The sequence below is a fragment of the Oncorhynchus mykiss genome, chromosome 5 (assembly GCF_013265735.2).
Source record: "Oncorhynchus mykiss isolate Arlee chromosome 5, USDA_OmykA_1.1, whole genome shotgun sequence".
NCBI classification, from domain to species: domain Eukaryota; kingdom Metazoa; phylum Chordata; class Actinopteri; order Salmoniformes; family Salmonidae; genus Oncorhynchus; species Oncorhynchus mykiss.
The window spans coordinates 3,895,496-3,911,854 of NC_048569.1; the positions used below are offsets into that span (position 1 = coordinate 3,895,496).

At 46.7% G+C, this 16,359-nt stretch overlaps 1 protein-coding gene across 2 annotated transcripts in view; it reads right to left on the bottom strand.

The window, feature by feature from the left end:
• The window catches only part of LOC110513199 (netrin receptor DCC-like), a 632,990-nt gene that overhangs the window by 110,954 nt on the left and 505,677 nt on the right, over positions 1-16,359 (bottom strand). For both annotated transcript variants that reach the window (XM_036976622.1, XM_036976621.1), the window contains exon 21: positions 937-969. In XM_036976622.1, coding sequence (XP_036832517.1) covers positions 937-969 — 33 coding nt within the window. The remainder of the gene's footprint in view (positions 1-936; positions 970-16,359) is intronic.

Sequence of the window (16,359 nt, forward strand, 5' to 3'; positions counted from 1 at the left end):
AGCCTACATTCGAACCTCACCTTCAGAAGCTTCGGGCATCTTACCAATTAAATAGCCTAAGTTGTGTTGTTGGTTCCTCGAACAGAACTAGAGCCCATCACTAGCAGCCCACCTCTTCCAATGCATTGTGGAAACGTGTTCGTCTAATTCCACTAAGATGAAGGTCTGAGATCAGTATTACATCCTGGCATTTCAACTATACTCTGATTGCGTCGTGTCCCGCCATTCGTTGAATTCGGGAAGCACAGCCTCGTGTCTAATTTGATCAGCCAAAATAGCACCCTATTCCCTATACAGTGAACTACTTTTGACCACGGCCCATAGGGGTTCTGATCGGAAGTAGTGTACCTCAAAACATTTTTTATTTTTTTTAGTGTACTATTTGGAATGCACAGAGTGAAATGACTGCAGGCCTCTGACATTTAACACCCGTTATTATCTTTAAAAATAGCAAAAGGTGCCTCCGCACCTCTCAACCCCTCCCCCCCCCCCCACCATTCTCTACGAAGACAATTTACCACTCCAAGGGTTCAATTAGAAACCCATTTCCAATTGAGATTTTCTAACGGGGAATTATCAGAGGCGAGAGAACGTCTGTTTCATGTTTTAATTTGAGAGAAAGAGAGAAAAAAAGAGATTTGAATTTCCCTTTTTTTTCTCCATGGTGGTAATGCTTTATTAAAACAGCCAGCTAATTGGCCTTCATTCCCTGTTCCCTGAAGATAACTAGGCCTTAGTACCCTTCACCTGCTAGAAGTGATGTCAGAGGGAGTACGGATCAACACTTCCAGTATTTCTGTCCTCATAGGAATGCAGTGCAATTATGGAGATGTTAATGGTTACAAATGGCACAATCATCCTTGTGACAGTCTGTGTGGGTCTGTGTCTGTGTGAGTCTGTGTTTGTGAGGGTCTGTGTTTGTGTGTGGCTTCTTACCTTGATCGTTGGCCATCTTGTCTGGATGTTCCACTGAAAGAGAGAAAGAGAGCGGGATAGAGAAAGAGAGATAAAGAGGGGAAAAGAAAGAGGGGGGAGAGAGAGAGAGAAATAACAAATAACAATTTAGTGGTGAAGATTGCCATGGGGTGAAGAGAGAGAGAGAGAGAGAGAGAGAGAGAGAGAGAGAGAAACAGAGAGAAAATGACAGACCGAGAGGTGGTATCTGTGATGCTCACTGCTCATATTTCTGTATTGAAGATCTAATAATTAAAATGTGGTCAAGTATATGCGGAGGAGGTGGAAACACATTTGATATCCATCAATAACGATAGACAACCTAGATGGAAAACTATTGAGAATGTTAACAGACTATCACCACCCCGATGCCTTTAACCAAAGCCAAAAGGAACGTTTGTCCACAGGCGTGGAAGGAAGCTAAAGTAATTCCACTACCTAAATATAGTAAAGATCCCTTTTCTGGCTCTAACAGCCACCCAATTAGTTTGCTGCCTGTTCTTAGTAAACTGACGGAGATAATTGTGTTTGAAACACATTTTTTTGAAAGAACAAGTTAACTACTGACTTTTCAGCATGCACATAGGGAAGGGCACTCAACTTGTACTGCTCTGACTCAGATGACTGATGATTGGCTAAAGGAAATGAATAATAAGATGATAGTTGGAACTGTACTGTTAAATTTCAATGCAGCCATTTTGATGTTATTGATCGTAAATTGTTATTGAAGAAAACTCACTTGCTATGGCTTTACATCACCTGTCATCACATGGTTGGAGAGTTAATTATCCAATAGAACTCAGAGTATTCTTTAATGGACGCTTCCCTAACATCAGATATGTACCGTGCGGTGTCCCTCAAGGCAGCTCCCTTGGGCCGTTACTCTTCTTTATTTTGATATGCCACTTGTCTTACGAGAAGCTAAAATCACTTTTGTATGCTGATGATTGCACATCAGCACCTACAGCCAGTGAGCTCACTGAAACTCTTAGTCATTGTCAGAATGAGTAATTAACAGTAAACTGGTCTTAAATACATCTAAAAACAAAGGCGTTCAAAACATTCTCTTAGACTTCAACTGGTGTTGTACATAAAGGGTGTGTGACCATTGAAAAACTTGGAGAAGCTGAACTCCTAGGAGCAACATTGGATGGTCAGTTATCAAGTCATATTGACAAAGTTGTTGTGAAGATGGGGAGAGGTATGTCTGTTGTAAAAAAATATATAACATAAGCCATCTGCGATTTTGACACAAAGATCCTCTGTACTCGTTGTTTAGGCTCTGGTCTTGTCCCATCTTGATTATTGTCCTGTAATATGATCAGGTGCAGCAAAGAAAGATCTAGCAAAGCTGCAGCTGGCTCAAAACAAAGCAACACGCCTTGCCCCTATAAAAAAAATGTAACCTTTATTTAACTAGGCTAGTCAGTTAAGAACAAATTCTTATTTACAATGGCGACCTACCGGGGAACAGTGGGTTAACTGCCTTGTTCAGGGGCAGAACGACAGATTTTCACCTTGTCAGCTCGGGGATTCGATCCAACAACCTGCCGCCCAGAACTAACATCTACAACATGCATCAATGTCTTTTACGGTTGAGGGTTGAGGAGAAATTGACTACTTTGTCTTCCAGTCTTTCTAGGAAACATTTGTGTGTCGATTTGCATACACTTCCAACAGACATGCAGCACCAGCTGGGGTTCTTCACTATGGCCAAACCAAAAAAACAGATTTAATGCGTCCCTTAGTTATGTATAGAGCCGTGTCGTCGTGGAATGCTCTGCCACCACTCAGGCAAAAAAACAGGTTTAGCTTTACAAAAAACAGATAAATAACATCTTGTTTCACAGAGCCTCTCTTCTATCTAAAAAATGTAATGTAACTGTACTGTATATAACAATATGTATATATGAATAGTGTGTAAATAGCTTTTTTTTTTAAATCTCTTGCTCTCTTGTCCCTTATTCTATTACATTTGATGGACACTCTAAAATCTCTTTTTCCATTTCCGTGCTCCCTCAATTGGATACAAAAGGCTCAAAGCACTGAACACCCACAGAAGTGAGCTGAGGAGAATGACATGTATAAATGCAGACCAGCAATTAAATACATTTTCTGACAGCTCAACTACAGTAAGACATAATAACAATGAATCATATTGAAAACTTGTAACAGAGGTTCTCTATCATTTACTGTAAATGTTCATTGCCATGATAATAGATCAGATATCTGAGCTTGATTAGTAGTATTTAACTAGAGACCGTATACTTAAAGGGTTATAAAAATAGGAGCGTTGATCTAGGATCAGATTATTATATTATATCAGCCTATTCAGAATAATCTATGTATAAAGGCTAAACTGATCCTAGATCAGCTCTCTGGTATGCTTTATGAACACTGGCCCAGGATATGTGTCACGCCCTGACCTTAGTTATCTTTGTTTTCTTTATTATTTTGGTTAGGTCAGGGTGTGACGAGGGTGGTATGTGTGTTTTGACTTATCTAGCTTTTTTTGTACATCTATGGGGTTTTGGTTTGTCTAGGTTAAATGTAGGTCTATGGTGGCCTGAATTGGTTCCCAATCAGAGGCAGCTGTTTATCGTTGTCTCTGATTGGGAATCCTATTTAGGTTGCCATTTTCCATTTTGGTTTTGTGGGTTATTGTCTATGGTTAGTTACATGTCAGCACTCGTTAGATATACAGTAGCTTCACGTTCATTTTGTTGTTTTGTTTCTTTAGTGTTCTTCGTTTTAATAAAAGAAGAATGTATTTTCCAATCACGCTGCGTCTTGGCCTCCTCGTTGGGAGTGTAACTGGTCAGGCACCGTGTTATGCAGAGATGCGCAAGGTGTCTCCCGTGCGCTATTCTCCTCCGGTGCGATCTATTCCAGCTCCTCGCATTTTCCGGGCTAGAATGGGCATCCAGCCAGGACGTATTGAGCCAGGTCTATGTTCTGGATCTCCAATGCGTCTCCACGGTACAATGTATCCTGTGCCTCCTCCCCGTACTCGCCCTGAGGTGCGTGTCCCCAGCCCGGTACCACCAGTGCCGGCGACAGTACCCAGTCCAGAGCGTCCGGCGACAGTACCCAGTCCAGAGCGGCCGGCGACAGTTCACAGACCGGAACCTCCAACAACGGGCCACAGTCCGGAACCTCCAATGACGGGCCATAGTCCGGGGCCCCCAGCAACGGTTTTCAGTCCGGGCCCTCCAGCGACGGTCCCCAGTGACGGTCTCCAGTCCGGGCCCTCCAGCGACGGTCCCCAGTGGCGGTCCCCAGTCCTGGGCCTCCAGCGACGGTCCCCAGTCCGGGGCCTCCAGCGACGGTTTTCAGTCCGGGGCCTCCAGCGACGGTTTTCAGTCCGGGGCCTCCAGCGACGGTCCCCAGTCCGGGGCCTCCAGCGATGGTTCCCAGTCCGGGGCCTCCAGCGATGGCTTTCAGTCCGGGGCCTCCAGCGACGGTCCCCAGTCCGGGGCCTCCAGCGACGTTCCCCAGTCCGGGGCCTTCAGCGACGGTTTTCAGTCCGGGGTCTCGAACGACGGTCCCCAGTCCGGGGTCTCCAGCGACGGTGTCCAGTCCCGAGACACAGTGTGCAGAGCCGGCGCAGGATATCCTGGTCCAAGGAGGTGTACTGGAGACCAGAAGCGCTGAACCGGCACCATCCGTCCTGGCTGGATGCCTATTCTAGCCCGGCCAATGCGAGGAGCTGGAATAGAGCGCACCGGGCTATGATAGCGCACGGTAGACACTGTGCACTCCACCGCATAACACGGTGCCTGACCGGTACCACGCTCCCTATGGTAAGCACGAGGAGTTGGCTCAGGTCTCCAACCTGCCTCAGCCAATCTCCTCGTGTCCATCCCCCCCAAAATGTTTTATTGTTGCTGCCTCTCGGGCTTCCGTGCTAACTGTGTCCCCTCGTATCGTCACCGTTCCTCCTGCGCTATCTCCACCTGCTTCCATGGCAGGGTCTTGTCCCCTGCCATTACCTCCTCCTAGGTCCAGGATGTCCACTCATCTTTCTCCCAGGCCCAGGATGTCCACTCCAGTTATGCATTAGGGGGTGCTATTAAACATTTTGGATGAAAAATGCTCCCGTTTTAAACAAGATATTTTGTCTCGGAAAGATGCTCGACTATGCATATAATTGACAGCTTTGGAAAGAAAACACTCTGACGTTTCCAAAACTGCAAAGATATTGTCTGTGAGTGCCACAGAACTGAAGTTACAGGCGAAACCCAGCTAAAAATCCAACCAGGAAGTGCCACATTTTTTGAAACCGCTTCATGCCAATGATTCCTTATATGGCTGTGAAGGAGCTAGGAATGAGCTTACATTTTCCACGTATTTCCCAAGGTGTCTACAGCATTGTGACGTCTTTTTAGGCATTTCCATTGAAGAATGGCCGTAAGGGACCATATATAGCAAGTGGTCACATGGTGTCTCCCGCAGAAAATCTCGCGTAAAATAGTGAGGTAGCCATTTTTCCAATCGCTTCTTATGAGAAACCAATTGCCTCGACGAATATATTATTGAATATATATGTTAAAAACACCTTGAGGATGGATCCTAAACAACGTTTGCCGTGTTTCTGTCGATGTTATGGAGCAAATTTTGAAAAAAGTTTGGCGTTATAGTTGCAGCATTTTCCGGTCGATTTCTCAGCCAAGCATGATGAAGAAACGGGAGCTATTTCGCCTACAAAAATAATATTTTTGGAAAAAAGGAACATTTGCTATCTAACTGGGAGTCTCCTGAGTGAAAGCATGTGAAGTTCTTCAAAGGTAATTTGGTTGCTTTTCTTATTTTCGTGAAAATGTTGCCTGCTGCCAGCAGAGCTAGCATAGCATTATGCCATGATGAACTTACACAAATGCTTGTCTAGCGTTGGCTGCAACGCATATTTAGAAAATCTGAGATGACAGTGTTGTTAACAAAAGGCTAAGCTTGTGTTTGAATATATTTATTTCATTTCATTTGCGATTTTCATGAATAGGAAAAGTATTTATGTCCGCTGCGTCATGCTAATTCGTTTGAGGCTATGATTACGCTCCCGGATCCGGGATTGCTCGTCGCAAGAGGTTAACCGCTGCTTGGTCCTTTTTTGGTGGGTTCTTCTGTCACGTTCGTCGTAAGGATCAGACAAAGGTGCAGCGTGGTATGCGTAAATTCTTCTTTATTGAAGAACGAAACACTGAACAAACTAACAAAACGAACCGTGAAGCTATATGGATAGTGCAGACAGGCAACTAAACATAGGACAAGAACCCACCAACACAGAAGGGAAAATAGCTACCTAAATATGATCCCCAATCAGAGACAACGATAAACAGCTGCCTCTGATTGGGAACCATATCAGTCCACCATAGACATACAAATTACCTAGACCTACAAAACCCTAGACATACAAAAACCCTACACAATACAAAAACTAGCATACCCACCCTCGTCACACCCTGACATAACCAAAATATAAAGAAAACAGAGATATCTAAGGTCAGAGCGTGACAGATCTACTTGGGACCTCAGCGTTCACTGTTCACTGTGTGCAACGGATGCTAAACAGCACATTAATTAATGTTCTCCTGCAGGACTAGATTAGCGGGGGAGATGCTACTTAGCGTTAGCTCGTTTTCCTTGACCTAAAGTGATGAAGTAGCATTGGCACAGCGTTAGCTCGTTTCCCTTAGCCTACAGTGATGTTGTAGCATAAGCACAGCATTGGCCCGTTTCCCTTGACCTACAGTTATAAAGTAGCATTAGCACTTTTTCCCTTAACCTACAGTGATGAAGTCACATTAGCACAGCATTAGCTTGTTTCCCTTAACCTACAGTGATGAAGTAGCATTAGCACAGCGTTAGCTCGTTTCCCTTAACCTACAGTGATGAAGTAGCATTAGCACAGCGGTAGCTCGTTTCCATTGACCTACAGTGATGAAGTAGCATTAGCACAGCGTTAGCTCATTTCCCTTAACCTACAGTGATGAAGTAGCATTAGCACAGCGTTAGCTCATTTCCATTGACCTACAGTGATGAAGACAAACAGCGTGCTAACGCGACTGGATCTAACTTCAGAAATTATTCAGTCTTTGACATTTTCCACATTTTGTTGTGTTACAGCCTGAATTTATGGATTACATTTAGATTTTATTGTCATTAGCCTACACAGAACACCCCATAACATCAAAGTGGAATTAAAAGCTGAAATGTCTTGAGTTAATAACTATTTAACCCCATTTGTTATGTCAAGCCTAAATAAGTTCAAGAGTAAAACTTTGCTTAACAAGTCACACAATAAGTTGCATGCAATAATAGTGTTTAACATGATTTCTGAGTGACTACCCCACCTCTGTACCCCTCACACATACAATTATCTGTAAGGTCCCTCAGTCCAGCAGTGAATTTCAAACACAGATTCAACCACAAAGACCAGGGAGGTTTTTCCAATTCCTCGTAAAGAAGGGCTCCTATTGGTAGATTTAAAAAAAAATAAAATACAAAAGCAGACATTGAATATCCATTTGAGCATGGTGAAGTTATCAATTACACGTTGGATGGTGTATAAATTCCACCCAGTCATTACAAAGATACAGACGTCCTTCCTAACTCAGTTGCCAGAGAGGAAGGAAACCGCTCAGAGTTTTCACAATGAGGCCAATGGTGACTTTAAAACAGTTACAGAGTTTAATGGCTGTGATAGATGAAAACTGAGGATGGATCAACAACACTGTAGTTACTCCACAATACTAACCTAACTGACAGAGTGAAAAGAAGGAAGTCTGTACAGAATACAAATATTCCAATACAAGGCACTAAAGTAATAAAATAATGTGGCAAAGCAATTACGTTTTTGTCTTAAATACAATGTGTTATGTTTGGGGCAAATCCATTACAACACATTACTGAGAAGCATTCTCCATATTTTCAAGCATAGTAGTGACTGCATCATGTTATGGGTATGCTTGTAATTATTAAGGACTGGGGAGTTTATCAGGAAAAAATAAATAAACGGAATGGAGTTAAGTACAGGCTAAATCCTAGTAGAAAACCTGTGTCATGTACTGTCATGTTGTGTCTTGTTTCTGTCCTTTCCCTTCACCCTGTCTCCCTCTGCTGGTCGTTGTTAGGTTACCTTTTCTCCCCCTCTTTTCCCCAGCTGTGCCTTGTCTCCTCCTAACTACCTCGTCACCCCTTTTCCCACCTGTTCCCTTTTTCCCTCTGATTAGGTCTCTATATCTCTCTCTGTTCCTGCTCCTGTCCTTGTCGGATTCTTGTTTGTGTTGTTCATGCCTGAACCAGACTGTCGTCATGTTTGCTGCAACCTTGTCCTGTCCTGTCGGAACCTGCCGGTCCATCTGAGCCTACGTTTTGTTTTGTTATTAAAGAAGCTCTGTTTACGTTAATTCGCTTTTGGGTCCTCATTCACGCACCGTAACAGAAGAATCCGACCAAGAATGGACCCAGCGACTTCGGATCCTCTCCACTCAGCCGTCGAGATCCAGGGAGCGATGCTAGGCAGACACAAGCAGGAATTGTCTGCTGCTCGGCATGCCGTTGAGACCCTGGCCACCCAAGTCTCCAACCTCACAGAACAGGTTCACCATCTCCGCCTCGATCCACCGGCCACTTCCAGGGCTTTCGAATCTCCGGAGCCCAGAATCAATAACCCGCCGTGTTACTCTGGGGAGCCCACTGAATGCCGCTCGTTCCTCACCCAGTGTGATATTGTGTTTTCTCTCCAGCCCAACACTTACTCCAGGAGCACTGCTCGTGTCGCCTACGTCATATCTCTCCTTACTGGACGGGCTCGTGAGTGGGGCACGGCAATCTGGGAGGCAAGGGCTGAGTGTACTAACCAGTATCAGGACTTTAAGGAGGAGATGATACGGGTTTTTGATCGATCTGTTTTTGGGGAGGAGGCTTCCAGGGCCCTGTCTTCCCTATGTCAGGGTAATCGATCCATAACAGACTACTCTATTGAGTTTCGCACTCTTGCTGCCTCCAGTGGCTGGAACGAGCCGGCTTTGCTCGCTCGTTTTCTGGAGGGTCTCCGCGCAGAGGTAAAGGATGAGATTCTCTCCCGGGAGGTTCCTTCCAGCGTGGATTCCTTGATTGAACTCGCTATTCGCATTGAGCGACGGGTTGATCTTCGTCACCGAGCTCGTGGAAAGGAGCTCGCGTTCTCCGTTGCCCCCCTCTCCGCATCACTACCATCTTCCTCTGCCGGCTCGGGTGCTGAGCCTATGCAGCTGGGAGGTATCCGCATCTCGACTAAGGAGAGGGAACGGAGAATCACCAACCGCCTCTGTCTCTATTGCGGTTCTGCTGGTCATTTTGTCACTTCATGTCCAGTAAAAGCCAGAGCTCATCAGTAAGCGGAGGGCTACTGGTGAGCGCTACTACTCCTGTCTCTCCTTCAAGATCCTGCACTACCTTGTCGGTCCATCTACGCTGGACCGGTTCGTCAGCTTCCTGCAGTGCCTTAATAGACTCTGGGGCGGAGGGCTGTTTTATGGACGAGACCTGGGCTCGGGAACATGACATTCCTCTCAGACAGTTAAGGGAGTCCACGGCCTTGTTCGCCCTGGATGGTAGTCCTCTCCCCAGGATTCAGCGTGAGACGCTACCTTTAACCCTCACTGTTTCTGGTAATCATAGCGAAACCATTTCTTTTTTAATTTTCCGCAATTCACGTCTCAATTTTGGAGGGAGTTTTGCCGTTTGATTGGGGCTTCCGTCAGTCTCTCTTCCGGCTTTCACCCCCAGTCTAACGGTCAAGCAGAACGGGCCAATCAGACTATTGGTCGCATCTTATGCAGTCTTTCTTTTCGCAACCCTGCGTCTTGGTCAGAACAGCTCCCCTGGGCAGAATACGCCCACAACTCGCTTCCTTCGTCTGCGACCGGGCTATCTCCTTTTCAGAGTAGCCTCGGGTACCAGCCTCCGCTGTTCTCATCTCAGTTCGCCGAGTCCAGCGTCCCCTCCGCTCAGGCTTTTGTCCAACGTTGCGAGCGCACCTGGAAGAGGGTCAGGTCTGCACTTTGCCGTTATAGGGCGCAGACTGTGAGGGCTGCTAATAAGCGTAGAACTAAGAGTCCTAGATATTGTCGCGGTCAGAGAGTTTGGCTCTCCACTCAGAACCTTCCCCTTAAGACCACTTCTCGCAAGTTGACCCCGCGGTTCATTGGTCCGTTCCGTATTTCTCAGGTCATTAATCCTGTCGCAGTTCGACTTCTTCTTCCGCGATACCTTCGTCGCGTCCACCCGGTCTTCCATGTCTCCTGTATCAAGCCCGTTCTTCGCGCCCCCGCTCGTCTTCCCCCCCCCCCCCCCATCCTTGTCGAGGGCGCACCCATCTACAGGGTCCGTAGGATTTTGGACATGCGTCCTCGGGGCCGTGGTCATCAGTACCTAGTAGATTGGGAGGGGTACGGTCCTGAGGAGAGGAGGTGCGTGTCCCCAGCCCGGTACCACCAGTGCCGGCGACAGTACCCAGTCCAGAGCGTCCGGCGACAGTACCCAGTCCAGAGCGGCCGGCGACAGTTCACAGACCGGAACCTCCAACAACGTGCCACAGTCCGGAACCTCCAATGACGGGCCATAGTCCGGGGCCTCCAGCAACGGTTTTCAGTCCGGGCCCTCCAGCGACGGTCCCCAGTGACGGTCTCCAGTCCGGGCCCTCCAGCGACGGTCCCCAGTGGCGGTCCCCAGTCCTGGGCCTCCAGCGACGGTCCCCAGTCCGGGGCCTCCAGCGACGGTTTTCAGTCCGGGGCCTCCAGCGACGGTTTTCAGTCCGGGGCCTCCAGCGACGGTCCCCAGTCCGGGGCCTCCAGCGACGGTTTTCAGTCCGGGGCCTCCAGCGACGGTTTTCAGTCCGGGGCCTCCAGCGACGGTCCCCAGTCCGGGGCCTCCAGCGTTGGTTCCCAGTCCGGGGCCTCCAGCGATGGCTTTCAGTCCGGGGCCTCCAGCGACGGTCCCCAGTCCGGGGCCTCCAGCGATGGTTCCCAGTCCGGGGCCTCCAGCAATGGCTTTCAGTCCGGGGCCTCCAGCGACGTTCCCCAGTCCGGGGCCTTCAGCGACGGTTTTCAGTCCGGGGTCTCGAACGACGGTCCCCAGTCCGGGGTCTCCAGCGACGGTGTCCAGTCCCGAAACACAGTGTGCAGAGCCGGCGCAGGATATCCTGGTCCAAGGAGGTGTACTGGAGACCAGAAGCGCTGAACCGGCACCATCCGTCCTGGCTGGATGCCTATTCTAGCCCGGCCAATGCGAGGAGCTGGAATAGAGCGCACCGGGCTATGATTGCGCACGGTAGACACTGTGCACTCCACCGCATAACACGGTGCCTGACCGGTACCACGCTCCCTATGGTAAGCACGAGGAGTTGGCTCAGGTCTCCAACCTGCCTCAGCCAATCTCCTCGTGTCCATCCCCCCCAAAATGTTTTATTGTTGCTGCCTCTCGGGCTTCCGTGCTAACTGTGTCCCCTCGTATCGTCACCGTTCCTCCTGCGCTATCTCCACCTGCTTCCATGGCAGGGTCTTGTCCCCTGCCATTACCTCCTCCTAGGTCCAGGATGTCCACTCATCTTTCTCCCAGGCCCAGGATGTCCACTCCAGTTATGCATTAGGGGGCGCTATTAAACATTTTGGATGAAAAATGCTCCCGTTTTAAACAAGATATTTTGTCTCGGAAAGATGCTCGACTATGCATATAATTGACAGCTTTGGAAAGAAAACACTCTGACGTTTCCAAAACTGCAAAGATATTGTCTGTGAGTGCCACAGAACTGATGTTACAGGCGAAACCCAGCTAAAAATCCAACCAGGAAGTGCCGCATTTTTTGAAACCGCTTCATGCCAATGACTCCTTATATGGCTGTGAAGGAGCTAGGAATGAGCTTACATTTTCCACGTATTTCCCAAGGTGTCTACAGCATTGTGACGTCTTTTTAGGCATTTCCATTGAAGAATGGCCGTAAGGGACCATATATAGCAAGTGGTCACATGGTGTCTCCCGCAGAAAATCTTGCGTAAAATAGTGAGGTAGCCATTTTTCCAATCGCTTCTTATGAGAAACCAATTGCCTCGACGAATATATTATTGAATATATATGTTAAAAACACATTGAGGATGGATCCTAAACAACGTTTGCCGTGTTTCTGTCGATGTTATGGTGTCATGTACTGTCATGTTGTGTCTTGTCTCTGTCCTTTCCCTTCACCCTGTCTCCCTCTGCTGGTCGTTGTTAGGTTACCTTTTCTCCCCCTCTTTCCCCCAGCTGTGCCTTGTCTCCTCCTAACCACCTCGTCACCCCTTTTCCCACCTGTTCCCTTTTTCCCTCTGATTAGTCCCCTATATCTCTCTCTGTTTTTGTTCCTGTCTTTGTCGGATTCTTGTTTGTTGTGTTTCATGCCTGAACCAGACTGTCGTCATGTTTGCTGTAACCTTGTCTTGTCCTGTCGGAATCTGCCGGTCCGTCTGAGCCTACCTATGTTTGGTAATTAAAGAAGCTCTGTTTAAGTTAATTCGCTTTTGGGTCCTCATTCACGCACCGTAACATATGGAGCAAATTTTGAAAAAAGTTTGGCGTTATAGTTGCAGCATTTTCCGGTCGATTTCTCAGCCAAGCATGATGAAGAAACGGGAGCTATTTCGCCTACAAAAATAATATTTTTGGAAAAAAGGAACATTTGCTATCTAACTGGGAGTCTCCTGAGTGAAAGCATCCGAAGTTCTTCAAAGGTAAATTATTTAATTTGGTTGCTTTTCTTATTTTCGTGAAAATGTTGCCTGCTGCCAGCAGAGCTAGCATAGCATTATGCCATGATGAACTTACACAAATGCTTGTCTAGCGTTGGCTGTAACGCATATTTAGAAAATCTGAGATGACAGTGTTGTTAACAAAAGGCTAAGCTTGTGTTTGAATATATTTATTTCATTTCATTTGCGATTTTCATGAATAGGAAAAGTATTTATGTCCGCTGCGTCATGCTAATTCGTTTGAGGCTATGATTACGCTCCCGGATCCGGGATTGCTCGTCGCAAGAGGTTAACCGCTGCTTGGTCCTTTTTTGGTGGGTTCTTCTGTCACGTTCGTCGTAAGGATCAGACAAAGGTGCAGCGTGGTATGCGTAAATTCTTCTTTATTGAAGAACGAAACACTGAACAAACTAACAAAACGAACCGTGAAGCTATATGGATAGTGCAGACAGGCAACTAAACATAGGACAAGAACCCACCAACACAGAAGGGAAAATAGCTACCTAAATATGATCCCCAATCAGAGACAACGATAAACAGCTGCCTCTGATTGGGAACCATATCAGTCCACCATAGACATACAAATTACCTAGACCTACAAAACCCTAGACATACAAAAACCCTACACAATACAAAAACTAGCATACCCACCCTCGTCACACCCTGACATAACCAAAATATAAAGAAAACAGAGATATCTAAGGTCAGAGCGTGACAGATCTACTTGGGACCTCAGCGTTCACTGTTCACTGTGTGCAACGGATGCTAAACAGCACATTAATTAATGTTCTCCTGCAGGACTAGATTAGCGGGGGAGATGCTACTTAGCGTTAGCTCGTTTTCCTTGACCTAAAGTGATGAAGTAGCATTGGCACAGCGTTAGCTCGTTTCCCTTAGCCTACAGTGATGTTGTAGCATAAGCACAGCATTGGCCCGTTTCCCTTGACCTACAGTTATAAAGTAGCATTAGCACTTTTTCCCTTAACCTACAGTGATGAAGTCACATTAGCACAGCATTAGCTCGTTTCCCTTAACCTACAGTGATGAAGTAGCATTAGCACAGCGTTAGCTCGTTTCCCTTAACCTACAGTGATGAAGTAGCATTAGCACAGCGTTAGCTCATTTCCCTTAACCTACAGTGATGAAGTAGCATTAGCACAGCGTTAGCTCGTTTCCATTGACCTACAGTGATGAAGACAAACAGCGTGCTAACTGGATCTAACTTCAGAAATTATTCAGTCTTTGACATTTTCCACATTTTGTTGTGTTACAGCCTGAATTTATGGATTACATTTAGATTTTATTGTCATTAGCCTACACAGAACACCCCATAACATCAAAGTGGAATTAAAAGCTGAAATGTCTTGAGTTAATAACTATTTAACCCCATTTGTTATGTCAAGCCTAAATAAGTTCAAGAGTAAAACTTTGCTTAACAAGTCACACAATAAGTTGCATGCAATAATAGTGTTTAACATGATTTCTGAGTGACTACCCCACCTCTGTACCCCTCACACATACAATTATCTGTAAGGTCCCTCAGTCCAGCAGTGAATTTCAAACACAGATTCAACCACAAAGACCAGGGAGGTTTTTCCAATTCCTCGTAAAGAAGGGCTCCTATTGGTAGATTTAAAAAAAAATAAAATACAAAAGCAGACATTGAATATCCATTTGAGCATGGTGAAGTTATCAATTACACGTTGGATGGTGTATAAATTCCACCCAGTCATTACAAAGATACAGACGTCCTTCCTAACTCAGTTGCCAGAGAGGAAGGAAACCGCTCAGAGTTTTCACAATGAGGCCAATGGTGACTTTAAAACAGTTACAGAGTTTAATGGCTGTGATAGATGAAAACTGAGGATGGATCAACAACACTGTAGTTACTCCACAATACTAACCTAACTGACAGAGTGAAAAGAAGGAAGTCTGTACAGAATACAAATATTCCAATACAAGGCACTAAAGTAATAAAATAATGTGGCAAAGCAATTACGTTTTTGTCTTAAATACAATGTGTTATGTTTGGGGCAAATCCATTACAACACATTACTGAGAAGCATTCTCCATATTTTCAAGCATAGTAGTGACTGCATCATGTTATGGGTATGCTTGTAATTATTAAGGACTGGGGAGTTTATCAGGAAAAAATAAATAAACGGAATGGAGTTAAGTACAGGCTAAATCCTAGTAGAAAACCTGTGTCATGTACTGTCATGTTGTGTCTTGTTTCTGTCCTTTCCCTTCACCCTGTCTCCCTCTGCTGGTCGTTGTTAGGTTACCTTTTCTCCCCCTCTTTTCCCCAGCTGTGCCTTGTCTCCTCCTAACTACCTCGTCACCCCTTTTCCCACCTGTTCCCTTTTTCCCTCTGATTAGGTCTCTATATCTCTCTCTGTTCCTGCTCCTGTCCTTGTCGGATTCTTGTTTGTGTTGTTCATGCCTGAACCAGACTGTCGTCATGTTTGCTGCAACCTTGTCCTGTCCTGTCGGAACCTGCCGGTCCATCTGAGCCTACGTTTTGTTTTGTTATTAAAGAAGCTCTGTTTACGTTAATTCGCTTTTGGGTCCTCATTCACGCACCGTAACAGAAGAATCCGACCAAGAATGGACCCAGCGACTTCGGATCCTCTCCACTCAGCCGTCGAGATCCAGGGAGCGATGCTAGGCAGACACAAGCAGGAATTGTCTGCTGCTCGGCATGCCGTTGAGACCCTGGCCACCCAAGTCTCCAACCTCACAGAACAGGTTCACCATCTCCGCCTCGATCCACCGGCCACTTCCAGGGCTTTCGAATCTCCGGAGCCCAGAATCAATAACCCGCCGTGTTACTCTGGGGAGCCCACTGAATGCCGCTCGTTCCTCACCCAGTGTGATATTGTGTTTTCTCTCCAGCCCAACACTTACTCCAGGAGCACTGCTCGTGTCGCCTACGTCATATCTCTCCTTACTGGACGGGCTCGTGAGTGGGGCACGGCAATCTGGGAGGCAAGGGCTGAGTGTACTAACCAGTATCAGGACTTTAAGGAGGAGATGATACGGGTTTTTGATCGATCTGTTTTTGGGGAGGAGGCTTCCAGGGCCCTGTCTTCCCTATGTCAGGGTAATCGATCCATAACAGACTACTCTATTGAGTTTCGCACTCTTGCTGCCTCCAGTGGCTGGAACGAGCCGGCTTTGCTCGCTCGTTTTCTGGAGGGTCTCCGCGCAGAGGTAAAGGATGAGATTCTCTCCCGGGAGGTTCCTTCCAGCGTGGATTCCTTGATTGAACTCGCTATTCGCATTGAGCGACGGGTTGATCTTCGTCACCGAGCTCGTGGAAAGGAGCTCGCGTTCTCCGTTGCCCCCCTCTCCGCATCACTACCATCTTCCTCTGCCGGCTCGGGTGCTGAGCCTATGCAGCTGGGAGGTATCCGCATCTCGACTAAGGAGAGGGAACGGAGAATCACCAACCGCCTCTGTCTCTATTGCGGTTCTGCTGGTCATTTTGTCACTTCATGTCCAGTAAAAGCCAGAGCTCATCAGTAAGCGGAGGGCTACTGGTGAGCGCTACTACTCCTGTCTCTCCTTCAAGATCCTGCACTACCTTGTCGGTCCATCTACGCTGGACCGGTTCGTCAGCTTCCTGCAGTGCCTTAATAGA